The sequence below is a fragment of the Coregonus lavaretus genome (genome assembly GCF_964263955.1).
Source record: "Coregonus lavaretus genome assembly, chromosome: 9".
NCBI classification, from domain to species: Eukaryota; Metazoa; Chordata; class Actinopteri; order Salmoniformes; family Salmonidae; genus Coregonus; species Coregonus lavaretus.
The window spans coordinates 39,396,189-39,421,549 of record NC_139996.1 but is presented as its reverse complement, the minus strand read 5'-3'; the positions used below and the strand labels follow the sequence as shown (position 1 = coordinate 39,421,549).

Here is a 25,361-nt window from a genome sequence, read left to right as displayed (position 1 = left end):
TGATTATGGCAATTTGCATATACTCCAGAATGTCATGAAGAGTGATCAGATTAATTGCAATTAATTGCAATGTCCCTCTTTGCCATGAAAATGAACTTAATCCCCAAAAAACATTTCCACTGCATTTCAGCCCTGCCACAAAAGGACCAGCTGCCATCATGTCAGTGATTCTCTCGTTAACACAGGTGAAAGTGTTGACGAGGACAAGGCTGGAGATCACTCTGTCATGCTGATTGAGTTAGAATAACAGACTGGAAGCTTTAAAAGGAGGGTGGTGCTTGAAATCATTGTTCTTCCTCTGTTAACCATGGTTACCTGCAAGGAAACACGTGCCGTCATCATTGCTTTGCACAAAAAGGGCTTCACAGGCAAGGATATTGCTGCTAGTAAGATTGCACCTAAATCAACAATTTTTCGGATCATCAAGAACTTCAAGAAGAGAGGTTCAATTGTTGTGAAGAAGGCGCCAGGGCGCCCAAGAAAGTCCAGCAAGCGCCAGGACCGTCTCCTAAAGTTGATTCAGCTGCGGGATCGGGGCACCACCAGTGCAGAGCTTGCTCAGGAATGGCACCAGGCAGGTGTGAGTGCATCTGCACGCACAGTGAGGCGAAGACTTTTGGAGGATGGCCTGGTGTCAAGAAGGCCAGCAAAGAAGCCACTTCTCTCCAGGAAAAACATCAGGGACAGACTGATATTCTGCAAAAGGTACAGGGATTGGACTGCTGAGGACTGGGGTAAAGTCATTTTCTCTGATGAATACCGTTTCAGATTGTTTGGGGCATCCGGAAAACACCTTGTCCGGAGAAGACAAGGTGAGCTCTACCATCAGTCCTGTGTCATGCCAACAGTAAAGCGTCCTGAGACCATTCATGTGAGGGGTTGCTTCTCAGCCAAGGGAGTGGGCTCACTCACAATTTTGCCTAAGAACACAGCCATGAATAAAGAATGGTACCAACACATCCTCCGAGAGCAACTTCTCCCAACCATCCAAGAACAGTTTGGTGACGACCAATGCCTTTTCCAGCATGATGGAGCACCTTGCCATAAGGCAAAAGTGATAACTAAGTGGCTCGGGGAACAAAACATGGACATTTTGGGTCCATAGCCAGGAAACTCCCCAGACCTTAATCCCATTGAGAACTTGTGGTCGATCCTCAAGAGGCGGGTGGACAAACAAAAACCCACAAATTCGGACAAACTCCAAGCATTGATTATGCAAGAATGGGCTGCCATCAGTCAGGATGTGGCCCAGAAGTTAATTGACAGCATGCCAGGGCGGATTGCAGAGGTCTTGAAAAAGAAGGGTCAACACTGCAAATATTGACTCTTTGCATAAACTTAATGTAATTGTCAATAAAAGCCGTTGACGCTTATGGAATGCTTGTAATTATACTTCAGTATACCATAGTAACATCTGACAAAAATATCTCATAACACTGAAGCAGCGAACTTTGTGAAGACCAATACTTGTGTCATTCTCAAAACTTTTGACCACGACTGTATAATACAGCACAATTTTTCTTACTGTAAAACAGGAAAATTACACATTTAGCGTAACTCTGCTGCCTGTATAATGCTGTACATTTACAAGGTCAGGTTTTACAGTGTGGTCATCAAATCAAACATTTTGTATTGTAGATAGGTAGTGGTGTAATAATGTTATATGATGTATTGTTTTATATTTTGTTCTATTTGTAATGTAAGTGTTTTAATATGTTTGGAGCCCAGGAAGAGCAGCTGCTGCTTTGGCAGCAGCTAATGGGGATGCCTAATAAATACAAAATACAAAAAATCAGTGGTCATGGTTGATGCATAAAAATTACTTCATAATAAGATGATACATCAGTGCATTATCACTTGTCTAGCAACAGCATATTTGTCTGGCTAGCAAAACAACTTTGAAGCCATTTTTCTCAGTTTCGCTGTTGGCGTAGTTACTGTAGAGTAGTATGATAAACTGCATCCAATGGCTTCAATACCATGGCAGCTGCATTTATATAAACAATATCGCCTTAGTCTATAACCAGTATCAATGTCGACTGAATTATTTGTTTTCTGCTATTTAATTAAAGGCATGAGCTATTCCTATAAAATAAGCCCATTTTAATTGATGTGCTAACCTGCTAAGCTGTTCCATTGTGGTGAATCTTTATTTTGTTTTCAGATCATTTTCTTCTCCCTTCATTTCTGTTAAAAGCCATTCCAAGCTTGTTAGGCTTTATTGTTGTTTTGTTCTCTTCTCAGATAGCCAACTGTGCCTTCAGTTGCTAATGGCAACCCATTGTTGCCCTTGGCGGCAGTTTTCTGTGGATACAATAAGACAATGAAAGCAGCCAGAAGAAGAGTGGTCTTGGTATTGGAGCGACATCTTTTACTTGTCTCACTCCCTCTGTTTTGTTTCACACAAAAAAGTAGTTGGGCTACTCTCAAGAATGTGCTTCATGGACCATGATGCAGAAATAGGGGCTTATTTTAGATGTTAATTATTTGGAGAGCAACTTGGTAGAAAGCTTTGAAAAGCTTTTAACTATTCAAGGCTAGTTTTTCTGACTTTTACTGTACTTTCATACTCAGGCTAAATTATAATTGGATATATAAAGTCTCAAGAAGTGATCTCCCATTTTGGTTTTACTGTAATCTTTAGTGGACAGACTACGTAAACATAAATGGTGCCGTAGATCTGTCATGATAAAACGGGACACGTGAGATCAGCAGCATTAGTTCCGGTGCTTAGGTTTTTCGTCACTTATTTGGGCAAATCACAATTTCGCAGGTGTTAGCGTCTTTCGAATTTCGGAAGGGGAGGGGACATTTGGCTCATAGACTTGTCCATAACTTGCAAAGAGAAAGGGTGGAGCTCTTTGTTCCGGTTCCGATCCTCTCTTTTCTTAACATATACAGTGGGGGAAAAAAGTATTTAGTCAGCCACCAATTGTGCAAGTTCTCCCACTTAAAAAGATGAGAGAGGCCTGTAATTTTCATCATAGGTACACGTCAACTATGAGACAAAATGAGGGAAAAAAAATCCAGAAAATCACATTGTAGGATTTTTTAGGAATTTATTTGCAAATTATGGTGGAAAATAAGTATTTGGTCACCTACAAACAAGCAAGATTTCTGGCTCTCACAGACCTGTAACTTCTTCTTTAAGAGGCTCCTCTGTCCTCCACTCGTTCCCTGTATTAATGGCACCTGTTTGAACTTGTTATCAGTATAAAAGACACCTGTCCACAACCTCAAACAGTCACACTCCAAACTCCACTATGGCCAAGACCAAAGAGCTGTCAAAGGACACCAGAAACAAAATTGTAGACCTGCACCAGGCTGGGAAGACTGAATCTGCAATAGGTAAGCAGCTTGGTTTGAAGAAATCAACTGTGGGAGCAATTATTAGGAAATGGAAGACATACAAGACCACTGATAATCTCCCTCGATCTGGGTCTCCACGCAAGATCTCACCCCGTGGGGTCAAAATGATCACAAGAACGGTGAGCAAAAATCCCAGAACCACACGGGGGGACCTAGTGAATGACCTGCAGAGAGCTGGGACCAAAGTAACAAAGCCTACCATCAGTAACACACTACGCCGCCAGGGACTCAAATCCTGCAGTGCCAGACGTGTCCCCCTGCTTAAGCCAGTACATGTCCAGGCCCGTCTGAAGTTTGCTAGAGTGCATTTGGATGATCCAGAAGAGGATTGGGAGAATGTCATATGGTCAGATGAAACCAAAATAGAACTTTTTGGTAAAAACTCAACTCGTTGTGTTTGGAGGACAAAGAATGCTGAGTTGCATCCAAAGAACACCATACCTACTGTGAAGCATGGGGGTGGAAACATCATGCTTTGGGGCTGTTTTTCTGCAAAGGGACCAGGACGACTGATCCGTGTAATGGAAAGAATGAATGGGGCCATGTATCGTGAGATTTTGAGTGAAAACCTCCTTCCATCAGCAAGGGCATTGAAGATGAAACGTGGCTGGGTCTTTCAGCATGACAATGATCCCAAACACACCGCCCGGGCAACGAAGGAGTGGCTTCGTAAGAAGCATTTCAAGGTCCTGGAGTGGCCTAGCCAGTCTCCAGATCTCAACCCCATAGAAAATCTTTGGAGGGAGTTGAAAGTCCGTGTTGCCCAGCGACAGCCCCAAAACATCACTGCTCTAGAGGAGATCTGCATGGAGGAATGGGCCAGTGTGTGAAAACCTTGTGAAGACTTACAGAAAACGTTTGACCTGTGTCATTGCCAACAAAGGGTATATAGCAAAGTATTGAGAAACTTTTGTTATTGACCAAATACTTATTTTCCACCATAATTTGCAAATAAATTCATAAAAATCCTACAATGTGATTTTCTGGATTTTTTTTCCTCATTTTGTCTGTCGTAGTTGACGTGTACCTATGATGAAAATTACAGGCCTCTCTCATCTTTTTAAGTGGGAGAACTTGCACAATTGGTGGCTGACTAAATACTTTTTTTCCCCACTGTATGACCCAGAACTTAATCGAGCATCTGACCAATTACGCGTGACTTTAGTTCTGGGTTAACCAAGATTAATCTTACTGTAGTGTTTTCCACAGTGATCATGTTTGATCCACAATATCTAGATTTACTATTGACCATAAGAGGACATAATGTACTGTATCTGGTTATAAGAGCTTGGCATTCTCCTTTCTACATTTAAATTAAGAAAGGTTGCAAGTTATTAGTCTCAATGCCATTTCTCATATTAGGGATGTGTAGTAAATCCCTCATAGCTCTCCAACAGCTCCACTGTTTTATATGACAGACACGCTTTGTTGCCTGGCTAAAGAAAGAGAGGAGAGGATACAGCACAGCTCTGTTACAGACCAGAGCAGACAACAGCCCTCTTTGAACACGGTGAGAAAAGAGCCGGAGCCCAGGGCTCACCCCGACACATCGACCAGGAGGAAGAGGAGTGGGTGGGTGGACGTATGCAATTTGTTACTGCAGACCTCATTAGCATGGAGGATGGATGGACAGACTGACTGACAGACTGACTGACTGACTGACAGTCAGACAGAGTGACAGACAGATAAACATACAGACAGACAGACAGACAGACAGCTGAAGGAGTCTACTCAGCAAACCGGGAACATTCTCAGAACATTAGCTAAGATTCCCATCCCAAGTTCTAGTTAGGGTTTTATTCAGAGAATGTTTTTGATCAAATCTATTTATTGATAAAAACATTTTTAGAATAAATATCCTTGGAGTGTTCTAACATTCACTAAAATGTTGTGCACAACGTCTGTAACAACCAGCACAGAACATTCCCCAAAAGTGTGTATGTTTGTATAAAACATTTGCCTGATGTTGAAAGAACATTCCTATAACACATGTAATCTGTTCTTGAAAGGTTCACATAATGTTTCATTAGGTTGTGGGAACAGTCTGGTGGGAACATTGTGGGGACATCACAAAAGATATGTTCCCAAAACGCAAAAACTGTCAAGTTGTGCTGACATTCAGATAATGTTTGTATCAGGGTGCACAAAAAAATAATTTTGATGTTGCAAGAATGTTGACAAAACAGGTTTTCTGAGTTTCTTAAAGGTTCCCAGAACATGTAATTACGTTGTGGGAACAGTGTGGGTACATTACAAGAGATAGGTTCCTAAAACACAAAATATGCTCAGTTGTGATGACATTCGTGAGTGCTGATCTAGGATCACTTATCAGATCATGAAAAATAAGCGTCTCAAAAATAAGCGTATCAAGCGTCTCAAAGTAGGAATTATATCTGGTGCGTTTTTTAAAAAGAGAGTGAAAAAAACAAACACATGGCCACAGCTATCCCCTAGTGGTGTAGGGGGTTAGAGATCTGGCTAGGGAACCAAACAGTGGAGGGTCAAACCCCATTATGTGCAGATTCTCAACATATGAAGTGTAAAAAATATGGTTATTTTTGTATGATTGAATGCTGTTCAAATGTCCTAAGAATTAAATAATGTGCAGATTGTCAACATATGAAGTCTAAACAATATAGTGCATTCGGAAAGTATTCAGACCCCTTGACTTTTTCCACATTTTGTTACGTTACAGCCTTATTCTACAATTGATTCAATTGTTTTTTCCCCTCATCAATCTACACACAATACCCCATAATGACAAAGCAAAAACAGGTTAGTAGAAATGTTTGCACATTTACATAAGTATTCAGACCCTTTACTCAGTACTTTGTTGAAGCACCTTTGGCAGCGATTAGAGCCTCGAGTCTTCTTGGGTACGACGCTACAAGCTTTGCACACCTGTATTTGGGGAGTTTCTCCCATTCTTCTATTTTCAGGTCTCTCCAGAGATGTTCAATCAGGTTCAAGTCCAGGCTCTGGCTGGGTCACTCAAAGACATTCAGAGACTTGTCCTGAAGCCACTCCTGCATTGTCGTGGCTGTGTGCTTAGAGTTGTTGTCCTGTTGGAAGGAACACCTTTGCCCCAGTCTGAGGTCCTGAGTGCTATAGGCCATAAATTCAGTATAAGACAATATTTTTTGTTTACATGACTTAAACTTTGATGGATAATGCATTGCAAACATCTCAACCAGCCAGTTGAGTTGCACAATTAGAGTAAACTTATTCTGTATTGGAATTTGCATAGACTTTTTAAATCATCTAAAAAATGATACATGCATTTACATTATGTCTGCTTCCTTTACTTAAAATGGAAGATAGGTCTAGTTAAATGAGGATAATATTAATAAAATATTATACATTTGTGTGTCAAAATATGAATATTAGAATGCATGTAAATTAATGCATTTACAGTTTATATGCTTATAATACCAGTACAATTACATGTACAGAATGATATTATGAATCCTAATGAAGATAACAGGCATACAGTGAATAATCCCTTAACAGTATTTCAGGTGTAGACTAACAGTGAAATGCTTACATACGGGCCCTTCCCAACAATGCAGAGAGAAATAAATTGAAATAATATACAAATTATAAGGCGGGGAAAAAATACACAATGAGTAACGATAACTTGGCTACAGTTGAAGTCGGAAGTTTACATACACTTAGTTTGGAGTCATTAAAACTCATTTTTCAACCACTCCACAAATGTCTTGTTAACACACTATAGTTTTGGCAAGTCGGTTAGGACATCTACTTTGTGCATGACACAAGTCATTGTTCCAACAATTGTTTACAGACAGATTATTTCACTTATAATTCACTGTATCACAATTCCAGTGGGTCAGAAGTTTACATACACTAAGTTGACTGTGCCTTTAAACAGCTTGGAAAATTCCAGAAAATGATGTCATGGCTTTAGATGCTTCTGATAGGCTAATTGACATCATTTGAGTCAATTGGAAGTGTACCTGTGGATGTATTTCAAGGCCTACCTTCAAACTCAGTGCCTATTTGCTTGACATCATGGGAAAATCAAAAGAAATCAGCCAAGACCTCAGAAAAAAATGTGTAGACCTCCACAAGTCTGGTTCATCCTTGGTAGCAATTTCAAAACGCCTGAAGGTACCACATTCATCTGTACAAACAATAGTACGCAAGTATAAACACCATGGGACCACGCAGCTGTCAGGAAGGAGACGCGTTCTGTCTCCTAGAGATGAACGTACTTTGGTGCGAAAAGTGCAAATCAATCCCAGAACAACAGCTAAGGACCTTGTGAAGATGCTGGAGGAAACAGGTACAAAAGTATCTATATCCACAGTAAAACTAGTCCTATATGGACATAACCTGAAAGGCCGCTCAGCAAGGAAGAAGCCACTGCTCTAAAACCGCCATAAAAAGCCAGACTACGGTTTTCAACTGCACATGGGGACAAAGATCGTACTTTTTGGAGAAATGTCCTCTGGTCTGATGAAACAAAAATAGAACTGTTTGGCAATAATGACCATCATTATGTTTGGAGGAAAAAGGGGTTTACTTGCAAGCCGAAGAACACCATCCCAAACGTGAAGCACGGGGGTGGCAGCATCATGCTGTGGGGGTGCTTTGCTGCAGGAGGGACTGGTGCACTTCACAAAATAGATGGCATAATGAGGAAGGAAAACGATGTGGATATATTGAAGCAACATCTCAAGACATCAGTCAGGAAGTTAAAGCTTGGTCGCAAATGGGTCTTCCAAATGAACAATGACCCCAAGCATACTTCCAAAGTTGTGGCAAAAATGCTTAAGGACAACAAAGTCAAGGTATTGGAGTGGCCATCACAAAGCCCTGACCTCAATCCTATTGAAAATTTGTGGGCAGAAAAAGCGTGTGCGAGCATGGAGGCCTACAAACCTGACTCAGTTACACCAGCTCTGTCAGGAGGAATGAGCCAAAATTCACCCAACTTATTGTGGGAAGCTTGTGGAAGGCTACCCGAAACGTTTGACCCAAGTTAAACAATTTAAAGGCAATGCTACCAAATACTAATTGAGTGTATGTAAACTTCTGACCCACTGGGAATGTGATGAAAGAAATAAAAGCTTAAGTAAATCATTCTCTCTACTATTATTCTGACATTTCACATTCTTAAAATAAAGTGGTGATCCTAACTGACCTAAAACAGGGAATCTTTACTAGGATTAAATGTCAGGAATTGTGAAAAACTGAGTTTAAATGTATTTGGCTAAGGTGTATGTACATTTCCGACTTCAACTGTATATACATGGGGTACCAGTACCGCGTCCATGTGCAAGGGTACGAGGTAATTGAGGTAGATAATTGCATATAGGTAGGGATAAAGTGACAAAGTAACAGGATAGATAATAAACAGTAACAGCAGCGTATGTGATGACGCCAGGACAGCGGAGTCACTCACCACCTTCCGGAGACATTTGAAACCCCACCTCTTTAAGGAATACCTGGGATAGGATAAAGTAATCCTTCTACCCCCCCCCAAAACAATTGTAAAGTGGTTATCCCACTGGCTATAGGGTGAATGCACCAATTTGTGAGTCGCTCTGGATAAGAGCGTCTGCTAAATGACGTAAATGTGCCCTTGAGCAAGGCACTTAACCCTAATTGCTCCTGTAAGTCGCTCTGGATAAGAGCGTCTGCTAAATGACTAAAATGTAAATGTAAATGAGTCAAAATAGTTAGTGCAAAAGGAATGATATACAGTACCAGTCAACGGTTTGTACACACCTACTCATTCAAGGCTTTTTCTTTATTTGTACTATTTTCTACATTGTAATATGAAATAACACATATGGAATCATGTAGTAACCAAAAAAGTGTTAAACAAATCAAAATAGATTTTATATTTGAGATTCTTCAAATAGCCACCCTTTGCCTTGATGACAGCTTTGCACACTCTTGGCATTCTCTCAATCAGCTTCACCTGGAATGCTTTTCCAACAGTCTTGAAGGAGTTCCCACATATGCTGAGCACTTGTTGGCTGCTTTTCCTTCATTCTGCGGTCCAACTCATCCCAAACCATCTCAATGGTGTTGTTTACGAAGCATGTGACAAATACGTGTTTGATTTGATTTGATTCCTTTAATGGACAACTCAACCGACTGGTAGAGCAAGAGTTCCTAAAATTGTAAAACAACAACATATTCGTCATTTAATCATGCTGAAAGGATGTTTGAGAGGTCAACAACATTTTACAATGTTGTCATATCCCATTTTATACACAGTTAGTACAAAAAATGGGTGGTAAATGAGGTATGGTTTTGCTCATGTTCACATCAACCATCTTTGAATGTGTGTTTAAAAAAAATATGGGAGTCTGATAATGGAAACCACATGATCATTTTACTAAATGGCATTGGTTGAGATGATAAAATATTCCAAACAAAATTCATATGTTTAATTTCATTTAAAATTGGTTGTCAAATTTAGCTCAACCGTCAACATTCTGGGAACCTCTACACAACACATTAAATGTGTTCTAGGAATGTTCTACCATCATCAGGTAAATGTTTTATACAAACATTATGCAATCATCACCACGACTGGACAGTTTTTGTGTTATGAGAACATTTTCCGCGACCTAACAAATGTTCTGGGAACCTTCACAGAACCAATTTTGGTTTGCTGGGTAGTCTCTTCTAGTCACGTCACTGTTTCCTCACACAGTCTGAAGAAGGGAGTGAGTATTTGAACAATATTGCAGTGATTGCTTTTCCTCCCTTAAAGGCATAGTTCACATTTACATATTGGTTTCCTTACTGTATAAGCAAACGTTTGCATGTGGAAACAGTGCCAGGGAAACTAAACCAAAGCATGGATTGCTGTCATACCATGTCCATAGACTTCTTACAGGGTAAGGAAAGCAATGTTTTATTTTGTAATTTGGGTGAAATATCCCTTTAACAGCCCCCATGAAGCTCTCTCTCGCCCCCCCCTCCCTCCCCATGAGTATCCATGCGACTCATGGGTGCCACTCTAGTTGATCTCAAACGGGTTGTTTAAGCAGAATGGTTATGTATTCATTATTTATTTAGAGCCTTATGAAGCAGTACTCACTCCATCACGGTTAATTAGCACGTCTTTAATTAGGCTGCCTGCTAATGGCCTGATGAGCTGTCGTTTAGCTAAGCACAACCTGCTGCTGCTGCTGGCTAAATGACACATCTAACAGGGGGAGAGCCGGGGAGAACACAAATACTGTGAACACTGTACTGTGGAAAGCATCGCTGCACTGTACATTTTTGGCTTAGAGCAGATAGCTTGTACCAATTCGCACTGTGGAAAGCACAGCTGCACTGTACTGTACTGTAAGCCTTTAGATATCTGGTTCTGTTCTGTTTTCTGAGCTGACACTAGCATGTACTAACTCACACTGTGAAACATCTGTACTGCACCTCTGGACTGTACTGAAAGATTAGGTCTCTGTTTCCATTCTCTAGGGCTGACTGTCTTTTACTCTGTCTTTCTGTCTGTGCTTCTTATTGTTCTCCTCTGTTGTCTGTCTGTCAGTCTATCTGTATGTCTGTCTGTCACTCCTAAGTGTTAATTGCTATTATAGAGCCAACATATTAAGGAACTGGCAGTACATCTGTGTCTCTCTGTTTTCTTCCTACCTCCACTGCACTCACCTCTGAGCTGTCTCTGCTAAGACTAGCATCCTTTCCCACAGCACTGGTACCAGAAGACCATGGGACCACACTGCCGGTGCTGGGCCCAGTAACAACCTAGTTGTGAATGAATAAACACATTTATTAGATACAGAAGAAAGATTAATAAATGCCTAATAGATGACCATTGGCTCATAATACCTTATGAAACTACTTATATTGCAAAAATATACTGAGTGTATAAAACATTAGGAACGCCTTCCTAATATTGAGTTGCACCCCCTTTTGCCCTCAGAACAGCCTCAATTCGTTGGGGCATGGACTACAAGGTGTCGAAAGCGTTCCACAGGGATGCTGGCCCATGCTGACTAAAATGCTTCCTACAGTTGTGTCAATTTGGCTGGATGTCCTTTGGGTCGTGGACCATTCTTGATACACACAGGAAACTGTTGAGCGTGAAAAACCCAGCAGCTTTGCAGTTCTTGACACATTCAAACCAGTGCGCCTGGCACCTATTACTATACCCCGTTCAAAGGCACTTAAATATTTTGTATTCACTCTCTGAATGGCATACATACACAATCCATGTCTCAATTGTCTCAAGGCTTAAAAATCCTTCTTTAACCTGTCTCCTCCCCTTCATCTACACTGATTGAAGTGAATTTAACAGGTGACATCAACAAGGGATCATAGCTTTCACCTGGATTCACCAGGTCAGTCTATGTCATGGAAAGAGCAGGTGTTCCTAATGTTTTGTACACTCAGTGTAAGCGCCTGGTGGTCATACATCTCCCCCCTATCCTAAAGGTTAATTACTATTACATATACACTGAGTGGATAGATTTCCAGCGTTGTACTTTGTTTGACAGTATGAATATCTTTCTGACAAGAAGTGACGGGCCTTTCAAGTTTTAATGTCACATGCACAAGTACAGTGAAATGCCTTTCTTGCAAGCTCAAAACCCAACAATCCAATTATCAATAATAATGTATTACTAGAAAAAAACACACGAGGAATAAGAAATATGAAATACACAATAAAGTAAGTATGTAAGCATACTATATACAATAAATATTGGACTGGGCAACAGGATATAAGATAAACAGAGTAGCAGCTTGCATGTGAGTGGGTGTGTGGGTGTGTAGAGTCAGTATAAATGTATGTGCATATTATGTGTGAGTGAGAAAATGATGGAGTGAGTGTTTGTGTGTGTGTGTTGGAGTGACAGTGTGAGTGAGTGTGTAGGGCCCTGTGAGTGTGCATAGAGAAATATTGAAATAAAAGGTCAATAAAGATACAAGGTAAACTCGCTCCCCCGTTTCCTGTAGTCCATGATCAGCTCCTTGGTCTTGCTGACGTTGAGGGAGAAGTTGTAGCTCCGGCACCACACTGCCAGGTCACTGACCTCCTCCCTGTAGGTTGACTCATCGTCGCCAGTTGCAGAGGGAGGTGTTCAGACCCAGAGTCCTTAACTTGGTGACAAGCTTGGAGGGGATAATGGTGTTGAAAGCTAAGCTGTAGTCAATGAACAGCATTCTCACATAGGTATTCCTCTTATCTAGGTGGTTGAGGGCAGTGTGGAGAGCAATTGAGATTGCGTTATCTATGGATCAGTTGGGGCGGTATGCAAATTGGAGTGGGTCTATGGTGGCTGGGATGTTGGAGTCAATGTGTGCCATAACCAGCCTCTCAAAGCACTTCATGATTACAGAAGTGAGTGCTACAGGGCGGTAGTCATTGTGACATGAAACCTTAGAGTTCTTAGGAACAGGTATGATTGTGGTCATCTTAAAACGTGGGGAATACAGACTGGGACAAGGAGAGGTTGAAAATTACAGTGAATATGCCTGCCAGCTGTTCTGTGCATGCTCTGAGAACGCGCCCTGGAATACCGTCGGGGCCCGCGGCCTTGTGGGTGTTGACCTGATTAAAGACCCTTCTCACGTCGGCCTCGGAGAGCGAGATCACCCAGTCCTCTGGGTCGGTGACGGCCCTCACACCCAGCTCGATGTTGCTGTTGTCAAAGCGGAATAAAATGCATTGAGTTCGTCTGGTAGAGAGGCATCGTTGGTCAGATCATGGCTGGGTCTTCCTTTGTAATCCGTAATGGACTGTAGCCCCTGCCACATGCGGCGGGAGTCGGAGCCTGTGTAATATGATTCCACCTTATTCCTATATTGTCCTTTTGCTCGTTTGATGACTCTGCGGAGGTCATAGCAGGCCTTCTTGTACTTATTCCTGTCTTCGGCCGTAGCAACAGGGTGGTCTACGATAGCTTTGTGTGCAATAGCCCTGCTCTTTAGGTAAGTGTTAATCCAGGGCTTTTGATTGGGGAAGCAGCAATTTTTTTTGGCTATTGCAAGTTAGTGCCTGTCATATGTGTTCCCCCGAGTGTTAATTAGCCTACTATTTCATACGATATACAGCCAAAATATTAACTGGCAGCAGTAGGCTAAATCTGTGTCAGTGTGTGTGTGTGTCTTTTTCTGTTTTCTCCATACCGCGAATGAACTGTCTTCTGCAGCAGCAGCTGATCTGTCAGTGCTATAAGCCTAGCATCATTTCTCAGCATCGACACAGTCATAGCACTCAGACCAGCACAACCAGAATAAAATAAATAAATTGGTTAATTTCACACATTTAGCAGCTTTTTTTTTTTTTTTTAAGTCTAGTGTTCAGTCAAATACTGAACGGGAAATCTATCTATAGACTTCACTTCACCATGCTTTTCCTGTTACCAAGTGACTCTCAGTTTATTATCTTCCATGTTGTGGTGTTGCCAGAGGAGGCTGGTGGGAGGAGCTATAGGAGGACGGGCTCATCGTAATGTCTGGAATGGAATCAGTGGAAAGGTATCAAACGCATCAAACAAATGGAAACCATTCCAGCTATTACAATGAGCCCGTCCTCCTATAGCCCCTCCCACCAGCCTCCACTGGATGTTACTGACTAACTGTACAATGGTTGCTTTGTGCGTACAGAGTACTTTAACACAGCACTCTATTCTCCCGACACACTGCCAGGATCAGTAATCTCTCATGTCAACACCAAATTTTAAATCCATTTAATGCCAAAACATGTATACAGGAATCATATTTGAAGTAGGATTATGAAGTGACGTGTTATAAATAATATGTACTCCAAGAGCAGCAGATCAGGATTATCCTTCATTTCCCTGTGAAAACTGAAATATTGTAATCATATTGAACAGAATGTGAGATCTTCTGTCTGCAGCTGGTGCTCTGGGTGATAGAATGCTATAGAGGACTGTCCGGGCCCTGAGGTACTGCTGTCAGTCAAGACGAGAGGGGAGATAGCCTCTACCTCTGTATCTGCCTCTGCACAGAGAGATAGGGATATTGAGAAAAGAGAGAGATAGAGAGAGAGAAGGAGAGAGAAAGAAGAAAAAAAAGAGAGGGAGAGAGAGATGGAGAGGGAGGGTCAGAAGGACGACATGCCAGTGTAACAAGCAGAAGGAGGGAAGAGAAAGGAAGACATCAACCCATTATTTGAGTGTCCTTGGAGAGCTGTTTTAATAGAGCCTTTATTTCCAGCCTGTCGCTCACCATAACGAGAGAAATAACCATGTCTGTCCAATCAGCCCTCTCCACCTCCCTTCCACTCTCTTTCTTTATTCCCCCTCTCTCTCACTTCTTTATCCCTCTCCATCTCTCTCGCATTCGCCCTCTTTCTCTCTCTCCTTTCTCTCTCTTTATCCCTATCTCTCCCCTGTTTCTCTGTCTCCACCACTCTCTCTCTCTCAGTAGCCAAGGAGACCTGTGTTCACCACACCTGGCCTTGACCTGCTTGGAGAGAGAGATGGAACTCTTCGCTTTCTGTTGTGGGTTGCTGTTTTTCACTGAACATAAAATATTATACAATTCATGGCCAGGCTGTAATATAATGTGATTTTTAGACTGGAATCAGGCACTACCACTGCTTATTGGGATTCACAGTCATTCTACCTCACGCTTTCATATACACTGAGTATACAAAACATTAAGAAAACCTGCTCTTTCCATGACATACTGTACATGAATGTAGACTGACCAGGAGAATCCAGGTGAAAGCTATGATCCCTTATTGATGTCACTTGTTAAATCCACTTCAATCAGTGTAGATGAAGGGGAGGAGACAGGTTAAATAATGATTTTTAAGCCTCAAGACAATTGAGGCATGGATTGTGTATGTGTGCCATTCAGAGGGTGAATAGTCAAGACAAAATAATTAAGTGCTTTTGAACAGGGTATGGTAGTAGGTGCCAGGCGCACCGGTTTGTGTCAAGAACTGCAACGCTGCTGGGTTCTTCACGCTCAACAGTTTCCTGTGTGTATCAAGAAAGGACATCCAGCCAACTTGACACAACTGCGGGAAGCATTTGAGTCAACATGGGCCAGCATCCCTGTGGAACGCTTTCGACACCTTGTAGAGTCCATGCCCCGATGAATTGAGGCTACTCTGAGGAGGGGGGGGGTGCAAATCAAATTACGAATGTGTTCCTAATGTTTGGTATGCTCAGTGTACATTCAATGTACTTCCTCTCACCATAAAATAGGTACTTTTCACACACAGCCACCATGTTGATTTAGCTCTTGATGGTAAATTGAAAATGTAAAGATGTAGTAGTGAATATGTGCTTTGCATTTGTGATGACATCTCAATTCAGATGTGACAGGAAGCAGTTAAAGAAGAAGTGTTTGTCTTTTTAGAAGGTATATTTAAAGCCACTGTCAATTTGACAAAGGCCTCGGAAGTGCTTTGCTGTAATTGTGATCAACAGCCGTGGTGTCACATAAAGGAAGTAGAGGGTGAAACGTTTCATTGAAAACGTAACCTCCTAGGCATTTAAGCTAAACAATGGAACAGTTTGAATGAATATACGCTGAAAATAGTTCAATTTGTGTATATTTAGAACTGCATTGCCTCTAGGTTATAAGTAGTAACTAACCGTTCTGTCTTTCTGTGAACAATTTCATGCAGTCAGATTGGAGAAACTATGATTTAAAAGCCCAGTGCAGTCAAAATTAAGTTTTTCCTGTGTTTTGTATCATATTGTACAACAGCTGCTTGAAACTAACACATAAAAGTGTAATTTTTTTTATCAGTGTTATTTCCTGATAGTTGCTGGTTAGAAATACAATATTCACAGGACCTTCTAATGCGCAGGTTTGTATGGGCGGGAGTTTCGGCTTTCCATGGTGACATCAACATGCGGTAAATTGGTTAATAGGCCAATAACACAGAGAGTTCCAAACCTCTCTGCCAATAACAGCTAGTTTTCAGTTTTCCCCTCCCCACTCAGACCACTCCCTGACAGTCCTAGCAAAATTCTTGCTTGAGAAATAGTTTTTTGCCAAAAAGCTATTTTTGTCCATTTTAATGGAAATCTATTACAGTAAGATACTTAATTGTTACCCAGAAATGATTTGATATTGATATAAAAATGGCTGCATTGGGCCTTTAAATAGATTCAGCTTTTTTCCAGTTCTTGGCTCGAGATCACATACCGCTTCTCTATTTGAAAGCGTGTGAAGCTCTGACAACTGAAATTCACTGGCAACAAAGAGCATGAGAGATTTCACTATGACTGAGAAAAGAGAGAATATGCTTAATTTCAAGCAGAGTAATTCCTTTTGGTATAACCAAATTATATGCTTTTATCCAGTACACAGTTGACCGAAATACTTATTTCCTGAAGGGAGAAAATCACCATCCCCTAGCTTCTTGGATGGATCTTCAAGCCTTAAACATGACGTCTCTATCTCTCTACCTGCTGTAGGACTGTATACATGTAACATTTAACCACCTTTTGAGTCCCAGCATGAATACTTATAGTTCCCTTAAAGCCATGTTGAAATACGTCATGTATAGGAGCACAGAAAACCTACTGTGTTTGACTTAGACAAACGTTCACATCTCTTAAATAGATAAGGGCCTAATCTCCACGACATTTGATCAATGGTTAATCTGCTGGAGAAATTCTATTAAAGGGTTGAAGGCTCATTAGCCAATAGATCTTAATCCTATTAGTGGTTTGGCAGAAGGAGAAGACACGAGGAGAGATGAGAGGGGAGGAAAGGAGAGAAGAAGAGAGGAGAGAAGAAGAGAGGAGAGAAGGAGTAGAGGAGAAGAGGACAAGAAGAAGGGAGAGGACAGGAGAGAGAAGAGAGGAAAGAATGAGGAGAAGAGGAGGAGAGGAGGCCTGAGCTGTGCTCCCCAGGGGATCCTGCTGTTTTCTGTTTTGTCTGGGGGAATGGAATGGGAAGGTCACTGACAGTGCAGGGCCATTTTCATAATGAGGAACTCTGATAATGCATTACACATGCACACAATCATAAAGAAGCCATCAGTGCCTACACAGACACATTTAATCACTAAAACCTGGACCCTCATATTTAGCCCCCACCCCATAATCACTAGCGTCTCTCATCTAATTAAATATCTGTTTAAATATTAGGGCATTTTCTCGTACGGTTCAGTTGATTCAGATGATGTTTAATTCATTTACACCTCGTTCCTTTGTAAGAAATGGGTGCTCCCGTCATTGTTTGTAAAAACAAATTGGTTTACAATAGGCTAGTGATGAGAAAAAGAAGAGAGGGAGAGAGAGAGAGAGAGAAAGAAAGAGGGTTAAAATACTGTTTTGTGGAGAGCAGAATCTGAGTCAAGGTTGAGGCATGGTTCCTGTGCTCTTTACTGTCAATGAGATCTACAACAAGTATGGATTCACAAGCTTCCAAGGTCTTCCAAGGGTTTTTACACCCCTCTTCAGGGGAAATTTGTTTTGTATTATAATGAAACAAAATCAAATAAATATGTAAGATTCATTACAATGAATGTACCCATCTCTCGCTGTGTTTTCTTGCCAGATCGATACAGCGTGCATATCCTATCAAATCCTGGACACGCTTTTGTATCAATTATGGATAAGTCAATGTTGAAAAAGCCTATCAGGCAAGAATGAAGCTAAGTTCAATATGTGGTTCCTGCTGACATCATTCGGAACAAAAACATAGGGAGATCGAGGTCTTGTTCTTACAGGTCTTTCTCTCTCTCTCTCTCTCTCTCTCTCTCTCTCTCTCTCTCTCTCTTTCTCCTTCACTCTCTCTCATTCTCATTCTCACTCTCTCTCTCTCTCTCTCTCTCTCTCTCTCTCTCTCTCTCTCTCTCTCTCTCTCTCTCTCTCTCTCTCTCTCTCTCTCTCTCTCTCTCTCCTGATAGACATTGATGAGTGTTCTGATGGGTTCGTGGAGTGTAATGACAAAGCCATCTGTGTCAACCTGCCCGGCTGGTACCACTGCGAGTGTCGTGATGGCTACCACGACAATGGCTTGTTCTCTGCCAATGGGGAGTCGTGCATAGGTGAGTTGATCCACCCCTTTTCTCTCAATACTAAAATAATCTCTGTGGTTGTAGGCAAACTTCATTCAGCTAGTCACATGTTAACACCTATTGAAATCACATGTATAGAGTATATTAGCACACTAGTTTGTGTTTTTCCATTATTCTAGTGTATTCTAACATTGATCATAGCAGCACATCTAACTATTGCAGAGATAGACATTTCCTTGGCCTTCTTTTGACAATTTGTTTGCTGTCTGGTGTGGGTAATAGTATGATTGGACAAACAATTACTGGTACACTTTCCTCCAAATCCCTGTCTGCTTTTTACTGCTCATTGAATCTTTCTGAAACATTCTCTAAAGCAACCTGTCAAGAGCTTGTCACATGTCAAAATGGAAGAAAACCCTCAATCTAGCAGTGCGCCTCAGCAGTAACAGTGCTGCAGCTCTGTCTGTCTGTCTACTATATAGCCTCATTTTACCTGTCAAGTCTACCTGATCAACACAGCCCACTGGGCACAGACGTCAATTCAACGTCTGTTGATTCCATGGAAACAACGTTGATTCAACCAGTGTGTGGCCAGTGGAAGAGCACGTTAAAGGGGAAGTTTACCTAAAATCCAAAATGTTGTAAGTCCATACATTGAAACTAGTTAAGTGGAGCGATTTTATTTCGGGGGAGAAGTGAAGACAGTAGCCTAGCGTTACAAATGAGTTATATGAAGTAAAACAGCAACCTACAAACATATAATCACGAGTGATGAAGAAAGCTACTGGAGGGCCTCTGATGCTTATAATCTGTAATAAATGTTTTATGGCTATTTATTTATTTTACCTTTATTTAACTAGGCAAGTCAGTTAAGAACAAATTCTTATTTACAATGACGGCCTACACCAGCCAAAACCGGACGACACTGGGCCAATTGTGCGCCGCCCTATGGACTCCCAATCACAGCCGGTTGTGATACAGCCTGGAATCGAACCAGGGGGTCTGTAGTGACGCCTCAAGCACTGAGATGCAGTGCCTTAGACCACTGCGCAACTCGGGACTATGGGGCTAAAAGTAATTATATTGTTAGGATACTCATGGCCACTATTCTGTCTATTCTTCGATGTAAGATGACGCAATAAAATAAAATAAAATTGTATTTGTCACATGCGCCGAATACATCAGGTATAGCTTTTACCATAAAATGCTTACTTACGAGGCCTTTCCCAACAATGCAGAGTTAAAAAGTAAGAATGACTGTCTATTACAATGTAAGGTGACACAATTACTGTCTAGCTCCTCAACATATGCTAACCGGTAGAGCGCTTAGGCTACAACACAATAAGATCAACTCGAAATGCAATGATTAGACTACATACCTTCACGCTCTCGCTTTGTCGCTGTCTCTTCTCAAAGGACGTGTGTGAAGCTAGCCACAATAAGGATTAGCCACAATAGGGGAAATTGCGGTTCACCTTTAAAATAAAAGTCCTCCATTGAAAGTGATTAAAACAGATACAAATAGTGGAATCATGCCATATTTGGACTCGATAATGCTAAATAAGGTGGGAATGTTGTTGTTTAAATTAAACAAAAGACAATCATTTATTTATTATTGTGGCTAGCTTCACACAGGTGGCTGTAGGAGTGTTTACATCATATTTCCTGTTTTTTATCGCTACTAGCCATCTTCTGCATCTGTCTGTATCTTTCAATGGAAAGCAGTGAAATGTTGTGCCTTCTTTCCTAGATTTCCTATATAATGTGCAGCCAGGGACAGAACACCAGCTTGCTCTTGATGCCATCTCTTCGGATTTCCACTTTTCAGAACTACCTTTAGGCTACATCTTTCAACTTTTGCACCTGCTCCTTCTCCCTCCCATAAAAGTCACACGTGACATCAAGCTCCAAATAACGACATATACGTCATAGAGTTGCCCCACGAGAGCTCACATTCGCAGTTGTTTCCCACATCTGCTGTTGTTGCAGTCGGCCACATAAAATAATGATATAAAATAATCGCAATCATTTTATGTGGAAAAGTACACATTTCCTGACTCAAAACCAATAGTACTTTTGATAAAAGTAGTTCATTTGGCCATATGCTTTCAATAAAACAAAGAATTTATCCACAATTTGCGGATTTCTCAATCGCTCTTTGACTGACAACAGAGACACGTCATGAGTGCACAAAGTGCACAAAGACACGTCATGAGTCACGTGACCCGTTTTTGCAGCTTTCCAGTTCTAGACTGTAGGAGAGAGGGGGAGAAGGCAAACTCCACCTAACTAGTTTCAATTTATGGAATCACTTTGGCTATTTTTTTATTTTAGGTAAACTTTCCCTTTTAAGAGACTCTCAGAGAGCTCAACATACTGTAAAGAACAAAGACAACTGCTCTGAGTTATAATTTGACCCCAAAAAACTATAGTTTGGATTCCTTTGTCTTTTTTAAGCAGTAAGATGTGTGGATTTATGCATAAACTACAGAATTTGACCTGTGTTGAGCATATGCGTGAAGTCATCTCTCTTGCTCCCTACAGATATCAACGAATGCAAGATGGGGAGGAACACCTGTGCCAATGACACGGTGTGCTTCAACTTGGAGGGGGGCTATGACTGCAGGTGCCCCCACGGGAGGAACTGCACCGGAGACTGTATCCATGACAACAAAGTCAAACACAACAGACAGATCTGGGTGCTGGACAACGATAGGTGCTCCGTCTGCTCCTGTCAGGTGAGACAAAGAGGATGATGGGTATAAAACAATCAATGGTCAGATTAGCGGTGTTCTTTTGGTTGCTGTAAAGCAATATGATGATTGGTTATCAATTCAGTTTGATATGTTTAACGCAGAGGTCTGAAAATGTAAATGCATCTACCAGTTGTTTGGAAAACTTGGTTTTAAATAAACAAAACAAAAAACATATTTTTCCTCATGATTCTACGGCTACAGTCTTGAAACATTTAGTAATTTAGCGTTTCATTTTTGATAGTGTCTGGCAATGCTAGCAGGTGATTATAGAAGATTAGTAAGGGTATTGAACGATCAAGCATCACAATATTAATTTGATTACAGAGGAGGAGGGCAGAAATGAAGCTTTAATGAAACAAGTCATTTTAATTGATTGGAGAAATTGAGAACCTGCCTGTCAGAATTAGCAGTATTGAACGGCTGAGTGAACAGAGAGCGTAAATATGTTGTTGTTTTGGAATGGTCACGGTCAGCTAGTAGAGAGCAATGGTAATTTTGAGTGTGTGTAATTAACCAATAACCAAGGTCAACTAGCAAATATTGAATGTGGGTTATAGAGCTCAAGACAGTTACTTACATACAGAACAGTACTTTGAGACTGTACTTGAGTCAAGTGTCGATTGATAGACCATGCATCTGCCCACCCCTCTGTGCAGACTGGCCAGGTGATGTGCAGGAGAATGGTGTGTGACTGTGAGAACCCCACAGCTGACCTGTTCTGCTGTCCAGAGTGTGACCCTCGCCTCAGCAGCCAGTGTCTGCACCAGAATGGCCTGCTGACCTACGGCAGTGGAGACTCCTGGGTGGAGAACTGCCAGCAGTGCCAATGTCTGGTAAGTACCAACAATACACAGCCTATAAAGAGATAGGACACACTTACTGGACTCTTCTTTAGTGATTAATGTATGGGAGATACTGGACATCAGCGTGGTGGCCAAGGGAATAGTAAAGGTGTGTGTGTGCGTGCATGTGCAGGTCTCTGTGTCCACACAGTGGGTGGCCTCTGAGAAGTGTTGTGGATAAGCTTGTTAGCTTGTCCTGGCAATATATAAAACAGAATTATGACATGTCAAGAACGTTCTCTATTGAATCTTCCGTGAAGAAATATGCACTGTTTGCATCGACTCTCTCCACTGTGCCGACCTTTTCCAAGGTTCCCGCATCCCTGCTGTTCAAACAACAGGAAGGCTTTTTTACGAGGATTTCACACTAAATCTGACAGAACATCACAAGCTACCGCCTCCGATACGCCTTTCAGATGCACTTTACAACCAGCTATATTTTTATTAAATGCAAATGTCACGGTTGGCATTCTACCTGGTCATTCTGCTCCCGAAGAGAAGTAACACTTAGCTGCATTTGTGTCACTATGCCTTTGCGTCGATCCACAAATCATCGTTCTGTCAGCGCTCTCTCTCTCTCTCCCGCCCGCCCGTCCCCTCTGAGTAGTGGCATTACTCTTGGTTATTTCTTCCCTCAGATCAAACAGAATGTTGTAGAACAGACACACAGACAGCCTTCCCACATCACTCTCCTTCTGTGATTAGCATATGAATACAGGGACACCAATGGCGCATTTCCATACAGGAATTACCCCAGTGTTTTACCCAAAAGGCTCAGACTTTTCTGTTTCCATCTACTGGGCCATAGCTCCGGCAGACCTGCTCTCACTTGGGGCCAAATCCACGCCACTGGTACTTTTCAGCTGGCATTTACATCACAATGTCTAACTGTGAACTTTAACACCTTGTCACAAATCAACTGTTTTGATTATACAGAGGTTGTTGATTTTCCCCATCACAAGTCCTCACTGTCAGCCCTAGCTATGGAAACACAATTTCCCTAGTATAACATAAGGGTGTATACACTGGTGTCACAGTCGAAAAACAGCATAAGTCAGATCCATAAGTAGAGTACCAGGCAGCATAATTGTGTTTCCTTCTCCCATTGTGATGCTGTCCTTAAGGGCCTTGGGTGGATTACTTACAGCAGGCCATTATAGGGCTGAAAAAGTGTTGGAGAGGCAGGTAGATGCAGGCTGCTCTCTCTCTCTCTCTCTCTCTCTCTCTCTCTCCCCGAGGCAGGCATTCACGTATGCACGCACCCACACACACGCGCACGCATGCATGCACTCACACACACATTACGTTGCACACACACAGCCACCAGCCAGAATGGTATAAACAGCAGCACTTGAAAGAGAGGAGTGGAGGAGAATGCTGCGTAGAGATAAGCGTGGGATCCAGTAGCATGACAGGGACGTGAAATGAACCTTGAATGCCTCCACAGTTAGCAGAGCCAGAACCATACGGGCTCCGCTCAGCAGGAAAACGAACAAGCTTAGAATCTTATACAAAGATACAAACCAGCTTTTACCAAGTTCCAAACTGCCACTGGAAGTAATGTCAGCACAATAACTGTTAGTTGGGAGCTTCATGAAATGGGTTTCCAGGGCCGAGCAGCCGCACTCAAGCCTAAGATCACCATGCACAATGCCAAGTGTCGGCTGGAGTGGTGTAAAGCTCGCCGCCATTGGACTCTGGAGCAGTGGAAACACGTTCTCTGGAGTGATGAATCACGCTTCACCATCTGGCAGTCCGACGTAAGAATCTGGGTTTGGTGGATGCCAGGAGAATGCTACCTGCCCCAATGTATAGTGCCAACTGTAAAGTTTGGTGGAGGATGAATAATAGTCTGGGGCTGTTTTTCATGATTCGGGCTAGGCCTCTTAGTTCCAGTGAAGCGAAATCTTAACACTACAGCATACAATGACATTCTAGACGATTCTGTGCTTCCAACTTTGTGGCAACAGTTTGGGGAAGGCCCTTTCCTGTTTCAGCATGACAATGCCCTCGTGCACAAAGTGAGGTCCATACAGAAATGGTTTGCCGAGATCGGTGTGGAAGAAATTGACTGGCCTGCACAGAGCCCTGACCTCAACCCATCGAACACCTTTGGGATGAATTGGAACGCCGACTGCGAGCCAGGCCTAATTGCCCAACATCAGTGCCCGACCTCACTAATGCTCTTGTGGCTGAATGGAAGCAAGTCCCCGCAGCAATGTTCCAACATCTAGTGGAAAGCCTTCCCAGAAGAGTGGAGGCTGTTATAGCAGCAAAGGGGAGACCAACTCCATATTAATGCCCATGATTTTGGAATGATATGTTCGACGAGCAGGTATCCACATACTTTTGGTCATGTAGTGCATCTCTGACTTGCTACTATAGGTATAGAATGCTATGGGTATAGGATACTCTTTTAGCCATAGATCTGGAGGCATGAAACATGGTTGTTGTTGGCCACGCTGTTGTCTAGCCAAGGCAACTCTCTGGCAAGGCTCACTAAACCAAATGTCACCAGTAAATGTAATTCTCACAGATGTTTTTTTGACGGACTCTGTGATGTGTACTGAGATTCATAATACTGGTCTTGAACTAGAAAAGGAAAGATTGAATAAATTAGTTTCTGATCTAGAGAAAGTTTAAAAAAGAGAAAGAGATTTCAGTGAGGTGATTAAATGACATCCATATTGTGTAATGGAAACCTATAGTCTAAAGCTATACCCACTGCTTCTGGCAATGGGGAAAGAGTTCTGCTCCAGGGGAACCACACTTAAAATGTTTACTCACTAAATGAAGGCAGGGAGCACACATTAGCACATCATGGGCCTGTATTTTATAGCCCCACTAATTTACTACAATATCACTAAAATGCAGAGCTAGCTGATTTTCAGGGATATTAAATATCCCGATGGTAGACTTACAGCAAGCTAAACTCATAAGCAGTTTTGAGTTTCTGTGTGTTTGTGTGTGTTTGTGTGTGTGTGCGTGTGCGTGTGTTTTTCTTGCGTATGCTGATTTTCCATTTTCCAAGGAGGTATAAACCACTCACTTCAGGGATGAAAATGTTAGCAGAACTGGGTGATGCGGAATCATATCTTAGACAGGATCTAGAAAGTTCACCAGCATTATGACCTGTATTCACTGGCTTATTGAAACGGCTGCTGGAGAAATCCAATAAGGCAGGGATCTCCAGCTGGCGGCCCGGCCCGCAGGTGATTTTATTTGCCCCCCCAAGTTTTCGGAGCAAAAAAACTAATAATATTTGTATTATTATTGTTGGACATAAAAAACTGGAAAGCTCCAAGTGATTTTAATTTTGGAAATCTGTTCCAAAGTGTTCTCACGCACAATATGGAGATACACTACATGACCAAAAGTATGTGGACACTTGCTTGTCGAATATCTCATTCCAAAATCATGGGCATT

At 41.9% G+C, this 25,361-nt stretch overlaps 1 protein-coding gene across 1 annotated transcript in view; it reads left to right on the top strand.

The window, feature by feature from the left end:
- Positions 1-25,361, top strand: part of LOC311135349 (protein kinase C-binding protein NELL2a-like) — a gene marked incomplete at its 5' end in the record, with an annotated part of 110,545 nt that overhangs the window by 80,002 nt on the left and 5,182 nt on the right. The window contains 3 exons of the mRNA XM_084169296.1: positions 18,227-18,367; positions 20,882-21,075; positions 21,750-21,926. Of these exons, the coding sequence (XP_084025422.1) occupies positions 18,227-18,367; positions 20,882-21,075; positions 21,750-21,926 (512 nt within the window). The remainder of the gene's footprint in view (positions 1-18,226; positions 18,368-20,881; positions 21,076-21,749; positions 21,927-25,361) is intronic.